The 8,958-nt window shown below is 44.8% G+C and overlaps 1 protein-coding gene across 1 annotated transcript in view; it reads right to left on the bottom strand.

Moving 5' to 3' along the window:
• Positions 1-2,179: 2,179 nt before the first annotated feature.
• LOC308321298 (uncharacterized protein) overlaps positions 2,180-8,958 on the bottom strand; it is a gene marked incomplete at both ends in the record, with an annotated part of 8,922 nt that continues 2,143 nt past the window's right edge. The window contains 7 exons of the mRNA XM_080772139.1: positions 2,180-2,660; positions 3,273-3,563; positions 4,096-4,172; positions 4,626-4,797; positions 4,990-5,083; positions 5,849-5,968; positions 8,079-8,302. Of these exons, the coding sequence (XP_080628265.1) occupies positions 2,180-2,660; positions 3,273-3,563; positions 4,096-4,172; positions 4,626-4,797; positions 4,990-5,083; positions 5,849-5,968; positions 8,079-8,302 (1,459 nt within the window). The remainder of the gene's footprint in view (positions 2,661-3,272; positions 3,564-4,095; positions 4,173-4,625; positions 4,798-4,989; positions 5,084-5,848; positions 5,969-8,078; positions 8,303-8,958) is intronic.

Raw genomic sequence — 8,958 nt, forward strand, 5'->3', positions numbered from 1 at the left:
ATAAGGCCTCAGTCAGTAGTCACACTGTTGCAACAGGTACGCTCGCCCCTTTTCCAACTCACCCCACGAAAAGTGAAGAACGGTCGCCCCGGAATTTTGAAACATTTGTCTTGTGTCTTGTCCGTGTTTAATGGCCGCCCCCCAATGCATTTCCAATGGAATCCACATGGTTTGATAAAACATTTTAGTTTGATGCGGGGGAGGGGGGCACAACACAGCCAGCCATCAAACAAAAATGTTTTGTCAAACCATGTGACTTCCATTGGAAATGCATTAAACACGGACAAGACACAAGACAAATGTTGTATGCATGTTGCAACAATATAAATGAGGCCTAACTCTATGAGGGAAAATGTCCACCAATGTGATCAAAATGCTCGTATGATGGTGCTATATTATTGGTTAGGTTGGCATATTATTTTTGAACACTTGGCGTTGCAGCACTGGGTGTGTATTATTTAGAGGGTCACTCAGGTGCACTAATCAGATCAGATAGGACACAGGGAATGGTGGGAGCACACCGTTTCTTAAGCAGCAGCAGCAGAACAGAGACAGCCAAACTTCTACAATAGCTTCACTGGTGGTATGTTCATTTCAACTGCTCAACAAACTTGCTCAGTAAATACACCAAAACTGGATTTCAGACTGGACATCCATCTGTTATGTTTCTGTTAGTACTCTGCGTATAGGATCACTCCCAGCACCTGTGAAGTCACGTGCAAATATACATTGGAAGGTGAAAGATTGCCGTTAGATTAGAATGCTTTTTATGTAACAATAGTGAAGATGCGGTACTTCTAGCCACCCGAGGAGAACATTTTGTGTAGATGTTATGGTTGTAAATAACCTGACTCCGCCAGATGGGCCAGTACACAGGTTCCAGGAGGGGGGGGGGGGGGGGGGGGGACCTGTGTACCCTCTACTGCCCCATCAGGTTGTAAATGGAGGAAATGCAAACAGCAAGTTGAAGTTATGGACATATCACACTTCAACAATCCAGGTATAAATGTCTTTGTTTAGATTGGAAGAAAAATCTTCTAAACAACGCAGTGATAAACTCTTTCTAAGCTGGTGGTATACATACAATAGGGTCAATAGCAGCTCAGATGTGTCAGGTTCAATGTTTTCAGTGAAATCAAGTTGTTGGAACGGAAATATAATCCATCATGTCTTTATTTTCACCAGTGTGTGCACATATACAATTAATATTCACCATTGTCTGGGTTACTATGTCAGAAGCTAACCTGAGGCAGAAAGATATTATATACAAACTAGTATACTTTTATTGTGTTTACTTGTTCAACCATCTCGTGGCATTACATGTTCATATGGCGCAGCCTCACAAGGTCATATGAACAGGTTCATTAGATTACACTGTACACCAGGGGTCTGCAACCTTTCCAAATCAAGTGCCATGTTTTTCTAGATAGTCAGTGTGCCGTCATGTCAACATCAAATTGAATTGACCCTTATAGAACTTTAACTCTTGAGAGTGTAAAATGAAACCAAATGGACCAGTACAGGACCATTTGGTTTCGGTTTAATTGTACGCTGGCAAGAGTTACATTATTGTTAAACATCAGCAATACTTAAGTTAATTTACAAGAAAACCACACTGTAGAATAATTGATATTTTGATCAACATTTGCCTGTTATCTCTCCTATGGTAACAACATCAATACAGCATACACGTTTTGGGTCTGAGAGGCTAAATGTCATCAAATGGTTGTCCCACAAATAGTTGTGGCAAATGATGGTCCTTGATATGAAAAGGGTTGAGAACCACTGCTCTAAGGCAATGGGAAACTAGCCCTATATGGCCAAGACCGTGACATCTGTACAGAATGTCAGTAAGGAGAATCTTTTGGATTATCGGACACACTTAGTTCCATTTGACAAGATGTGCACAAACTCTTGACATGAAATAGAGTTTGAGAACGAGTGCTTTACAGCAGTGGTTTCCAAACTTTTTAGATCGACACCCAAAAAGAGAGAGCAGACATTTTTGCCGATGGGGGACCCAAACTTGTAGATCTACAAGCCCACAGCACATCGCTTATAGTGTTGTGAGCTTGTAGATCGGCCTATTTGCACTACTACCCGTTTGTGCGTGACCCACAAACGGGGTCCTGTACGAACAGGGGTCCCGTCACGCACCAGTGTTTGAGAAGCAGAGCTTTCAGAATGACGAGTACATGCCCAGCTTCCGGGCAGCCTCCGACTTTGTGGGCGTTTTCCTGTTGGGAAACGGGTAGTAGCGTTGTGGCGATGGGCTCTGAGAGGCCTGGCAGCCCCCCAAACTGGACTGCCTGGTGAGTATGGGGGGCTGGCACCCCCCTAGACTGGACTGCCTGGTTAGTGAGGGGGGCTGGCACCCCCCTAGACTGGACTGCCTGGTTAGTGAGGGGGTCTGAGGGGCATGGCAGCCCCCTAGACTGGACTGCCTGGTTAGTGAGGGGGTCTGAGGGGCATGGCAGCCCCCTAGACCCCCTAGACTGGACTGCGTGGTTAGTGAGGGAGCCGAGAGCTTCCTGGAAGTCCTGCTGCCGCCGTTCCATTGGCTGCAGTGGTTGTCTGGCACCGCCTCCACCACCGTTGCCATGGTGACGGTGGTGTTGTCCCGGTGCAGTGGTCCCACGGTCTGGAAGGTCAGGACATCCCTGTCCAGTGGTCCAAGTAAATAATAATAATAATTAGAAGGGGAATTCATCTAAATGTTTTGGGAAAGGTTTGGCGCCGGACATTGTTCTTGGACACAGCCTGGGACTTTTTAGCATAATCTCTGACTGCACTACCTGTACTGTTTATAATAGCGTTAACACCCCGAATGCCCGGGGTTATTTAATCCATTAAATCAGAGCGCCCAGTGATTTATAGCAGCGGAGCACATTTAGCGACGGACCGGATGCTATCCCGGATGTAGCTGAAGTAGACATCAAATGACAACGGGAGGTATGATTCATTCTAACGCGACTATAGCGACGTGACCGCGATGGGCCGTCTTAACACATAATATTTGCTTAGAATTGGACGGAATGATTTAGATCAAAGGTTATTCAAGTCCAGAACCAGCACAAAAGCCTCTGCCAGCTGGGCCCAAATCCAGATCAACCCTAGATCCATATATAGCATATATAGTAGTAATATTCATTCTGCATTAATAGAAATCAGTAAAAGACGAGAAGCCGGGTTTAAGCTCTATATATACACACACGAGAATTATCGAATCTGCGGCATAGCTGTGTTAAAAAAATCATTGTTAAAACCCTTGCCTGTCCTCCTGCGCGCCGTGGCTCTCCGTCTCCATCTCGCCGTGGGTCTCTGTAGAGCTGCAGACGGAGGCCTCGTCGGAGCTGCTGGAGGAACCGTCACCACGCGAGGAGTCTTTAGAACCTCCAGGAGGAGAACCGCTGGAGGAACCGTCCCCGGAGACGCTCACAGAGCCGTCCGTCTCCTCCATCTCCTCCTCTGCTCTGGAGGCGTAGCGTGGGAACGTGGAGGGTGGCTGTGGTCGTGGAGAACCACTGAGAGAACCTTCTGGTGAAACGTCCACCGAAGGCACTCTGGAGGCATAACGTTGTTAGAGTTGACTATAGAACTAACTGTAGGGTGACCACATCCAAACTGTTCATTTGAGGGACGGAAGTATCACTTACTGTATGTGGGAAGAAATAGCCCTGTACAAAAAACAAACAAAAAAAACATACAATACTAAAACTAATAAAAGCCCCAAAAAGCCATTAAAAAAATAACTGAAATGGAAAGACCTACGGTGCGTTTGTAAATGAAACACAATTAAGCATACGGAGCGTTCGGATATGCGTACCAGGAGTGTGCAGTTCTTTTGAGTGCACTGGGCTGTGACGTCATAGAGTGTGCTGAGTGTAATAATGAAGATCAAAGGAACAGTTTCGCCACCCCGAGGAGCGCTCGAGACACCGCAGTGACACTGCACTCACACTGGACAGCCCCGACTTCTGAGTAGGGGGTCAGTCGGCACACCGAGTGCACTGAATGAACTAATGACATGCAGGAGGGCACACCAGTGCGAATTTCTGAACGCACCACTAATGAAACGTGTACATCTCGGCTAACCTGGAGAGGTGTGTGGGATGGTGCTCTCTGGAACCTTCTGGAGAACCTCGAGGAGAACCATCACTTGGTTCTGTTGCCTAAAAGAGAAAAAGGTTAAATCACAGATTTTAGAAACTGTGGCAGGACAGCACAGATACTCGTTTAATTACGTCAATAAGTTATTTATGCTGTAACTCTGAGAATGTAAAACATGGAACCTTACAGGTACACATGGAACCAAATGGACCCTTACAGGTCTGTATCTCTGAGAGTGTAACAAATAGAACCAAATGGACCCTTACAGGTCTGTATCTCTGAGAGTGTAACAAATAGAACCAAATGGACCCTTACAGGTCTGTATCTCTGAGAGTGCAACAAATAGAACCAAATGGACCCTTACAGGTCTGTATCTCTGAGAGTGTATACAAACCATTTGGTTTGTACACTCTCAGAGTATCGGGGAAGTTCCTTGAAATCACAACGTTTGACAACCACTGTTCTAGACAAGTCTGAAATCAAAATCAAATCAAATTGAAATCAGATGACATCACCTTGGAGGCGGTGCAGATGTCATCTCCCGCGACGCTGTGCACTGAGCGAACAGCAGAAACATCTGAGAAGGAAACCAACGCCCTCCTGGATGCTGTGGTGTCAACGGAGGAGCGTCTGACCGCTGCCCCCTGTGGGGAGGAGCCGGTAGTGTCTGAGAGGGACGAGGCAGGCCTGTTGGACGACACATACAATTCAAGATTATAGTCATTTATCAGACGCTATTAATCCAGTGCGACTTTACATTGAGCAAGAACAACACATGGTAATACATCAAATGCATAGAATATAGTCTGTAATCTGGGATCACAAGACAGTAGGACAGCTGAGAGACAGACAGCGTAGGAGAGACAGACGGCAACTAACCAGGAGGAACTAGTGAAGCCTGTGCCAGTTGCAGGGGGTACAGCTTTGAGCGAAACACCTCCTCCAGCATGAAGGCAGGCCCGTCGGTGTAGCCCTGGGATGTATAGCGGTGCAAACGTTAATTCAACCAATCAATTTAGTCCATTCTTTAGCCGATTGCTGTAGAGGGAAAATGACACGTCGATGTCCTTTTCTTCAATTACCTTCCTTGATTTTTGAGTGGTGCTAGCCACTCCTATATGTGAAATGTGTGTCCCTGTCTGTCCGTCTAAGCACGGAAATAGCGTTTTGTTGTGACTTTATATAGTGTCAATGACTTGGATGAGAGGAGGAGAGGCGGTGGAGTTAGCTGCTTTAGCAGACAGTTTGAGAGGAGGAGAGGTGATGGAGTTAGCTGCTTTAGCAGATAGTTTGAGGGTCCAATGGAGTTAAGAGGTTTCCAAGTGTTCCATTGATTCCCACTGGTTCAGTATTGTCTAAACAGCACACAGACGTAAAGGGTGTTCAATAGCACTAATCTATGCAAAAAGCCTCAAAAATGGAGTTAGGAGGTTTCCAGCAACGAAATATAATTTATATAAAAAGTTGACATTTACATTTTTGATAACTGATAGCAATACTGGCCGGCAGCTGCAGCGTCCAGCCCTGCCCTACCTAGATGAGTGCCAGGGGTCGGAGGTCAGCCCCGCCCCTACCTAGATGAGTGCCAGGGGTCGGAGGTCAGCTCCGCCCCTACCTAGATGAGTGCCAGGGGTCGGAGGTCAGCCCCGCCCCTACCTAGATGAGTGCCAGGGGTCGGAGGTCAGCTCCGCCCCTACCTAGATGAGTGCCAGGGGTCGGAGGTCAGCCCCACCCCTACCTAGGTGAATGTGCCAGGGGTCGGAGGTCAGCATGGGGTTGCCGCAGGGGGTGGGGCCGGCAGCAGGTAGACCCTGGGCCACGGGGACGATGTTGGCCGCTTCGCACAACTCCTGAGAGACTGTCAACAACAATAACACACAACAATAATAGAACATTATACAGACTGTCACACAACAATACACAACAAGTGTGTGTGTGTGTGTGTGTGTGTGTGTGTGTGTGTGTGTGTGTGTGTGTGTGTGTGTGTGTGTGTGTGTGTGTGTGTAAGAGCCATTTGAGCCTCCTTATCATCTCTGTGATGTCACTACAGGGCAATGCCAATTTATCAATCAAGGCCTAGGTTGCCATAGTTAACGGGAGGGTATTTAACCCTGTCCCTAATGAATTGCAGGTGTTGCTGATAGGACGCAAACTGTTTTCTGACTGTGCAGACAGGGACTGTTGCATTCACCACGTTTGACCGTTTGTTATTTATGTTATTTGCATTCAAAGTATATAGGATTCTGGACAGTAAATAAATATAATTTTATATCCACTCAACGAACATTCTGGACCTCAGTTCTTTCAGTTTCAGCACACGTCTAAACTTCATCCTCAACCGTCAGCAGCCAGTAGCACCGAATATAGGGATTTAGGCGCTACACTGTATGTAATGTACCATTATAACACCACCTTTTTATAATCCACTCAAGCCATCACGATACGATTCGAATTACAAAATGATGTTTCACTAGTTGATTTTTAAATCTGTGTTATGTGTCCTCACTGTTCTGCCTGATTCGCTGCCCTTTTTTTGCTATTATTTTAATGTTGTTTTATGCTGTTGCTTGCATTTAGTTTTCCTTCACTGTTCTGTAAAGCACTTTGAGCTGCATTTCATGTCATGAAAGGTTTATTATTATTATTATTATTATTAATTGACACACAATTTGTGATTGTGGTTTTTAACATTTTGAACTTTAGAACCCATCAATAAAAAGTCACATTTCTGGTTCCGTTTTAGGTTTCCTAAACAAAAGATCTACAGGGCAGATAATATGACAACTAAATGACAACACAGCTAACAGGGAACTTGTATATCCGCATTTTTTGTATATTCATATGTTTTTGTTAATGTAATGTATTACAAAATGTTTCCATGTGGAAACAATTACAGGAAAAATAATTGTGATTACCTCTAATAATTGCAATTAGGCCAGTATGAAATACTTGTATACCAAACATGGTATACAGTGTGTGTGTGTGTGTGTGTGTGTGTGTGTGTGTGTGTGTGTGTGTGTGTGTGTGTGTGTGTGTGTGTGTGTGTGTGTGTGTGTGTGTGTGTGTGTGCGTGTGTGTGTGTGTGTGTGTGTGATTTGTTGTGCGCGTCACACCAGGAAGTTAAAAATAAAAACAAATCCATGAACGGTCTGCATGCGGTGGCATGAATAAATAAATAAAATAATGGAAATTATTATCGTATTTTCTGACCCCCACAAAGAAATGATTCTACACAAAACGTGGAGTTCTGAGATAATTAGAATTACCACCGCGGAGGGGTAAAAAAAGCTTTCCAAGTTCAACGACCTAGAATGACTTACGGGTCGTTTTGTTTGGCTGAGTAAGTAGCGAAATTAACATCATTGTTGTATTGTAACTAATAGTTCAGTCTGTGATGGTTGCAATTAAACCCACAGTTTCTGACAGAGCGGCAGGTTTTAGAGCAAGTTGTTCTCAAACTTTAGTTAGTAGCCTATATATGACAGTGTTAAAAATGGAACCAAATGGACCCGTACTACCTTTCACCTCACCAGTAAAGCCCGTATTTCTCCGCACATACATGTACAAAATAGGAAGGTGCTTTACCCGATAGCCCGGTATGTTAACTCTGCGTTCGGAATATTTTCGCACCGCATTATTCCGTCTTTTTCAATAGTTGTGTGTTTTAATCCCATCGGCGGTAAAACGACATCGTTTCCAAGTCGTTTACATGGAGTGTAATACCGGCTCTCACCTGAAGCGCCCCACCGCTTACGGCCATTATGAACATACAGGGAACTTTGCACAGAATCCGACAAAGACGGGATTAATCTGATTAAAACACTTTTTTACATGATAAATACGGTTCCGAATGTCGAGCTGACATCCGAGGCTACCGGCTCAGCACTTTACCCGTTTGGTTTGTCCGTGTACGTTAGAAGTACGGGCTCTACGCGCGGATCTCCAGGGGGTTAGAGACCGAGACTCACCTTGTCTGAACAGCAGCACTCTGGTCTCGGTTCTCTGCTGGTCTCTGGTCCAGCGGTACTGCTCCCTCAGAACCTCGATGTCCATGTTGTTGTTATTGTTCTGGTTCTGCTGGGGCTCTGCTGCTGGGTCTGGGTCTGGGTCCGCAGGAGGCTGCTGTGGTTTTGATGTTCTGTAGGAGGAAGTGTCCCTCACCAGACATGTAGAGTCCTCCCTGGCAGTCCCACTGGCACACAGCCAAGAGGAACAGCAAGAACATGACGACATAATAATATCCTGTTGTTGGTGCGCTCACACACATAGGCTACACTCACACACACACACACACACACACACACACACACACACACACACACACACACACACACACACACACACACACACACACACACACACACACACACACACACACACACACACTATTATTGTTGTTACTTTTTTTCCCTCTAAATTAAATTCTGACACAAATATATCCATATATTATATATATAATAACAATTATATATATTAACAATGTAAAAAGTAAAGATGGCTCTATTAATTATGATTGTACATCATTACAAGAAAATATTTTTGATTTGCATGACCAAGACATGATTGTTTACTCTTGGATTTCGATTAACTAAAGATCTTTTCTCTCTCTCTCTCTCTTTGTGTGTGTGTATGTATATATGTATATGTATATACTATATATATGTGTGTGTGTGTGTGTAATGATTAAAAGGGCGACCATCTCTAAGGCATCTAGAAGTCTACATCCCTTTGGGTGGTGCGTGCAGATCCATTGCGAGTCGCAGGCGCGGAAAACGCACCCTAACACATCAGTGATATGTAAGTTTATTGCACACACAGAGTAATATATACAGTAGGACAGTATAGATC

Source organism: Protomyctophum bolini, assembly GCF_963924005.1.
Source record: "Protomyctophum bolini genome assembly, chromosome: 9".
Lineage (NCBI taxonomy): Eukaryota > Metazoa > Chordata > Actinopteri > Myctophiformes > Myctophidae > Protomyctophum > Protomyctophum bolini.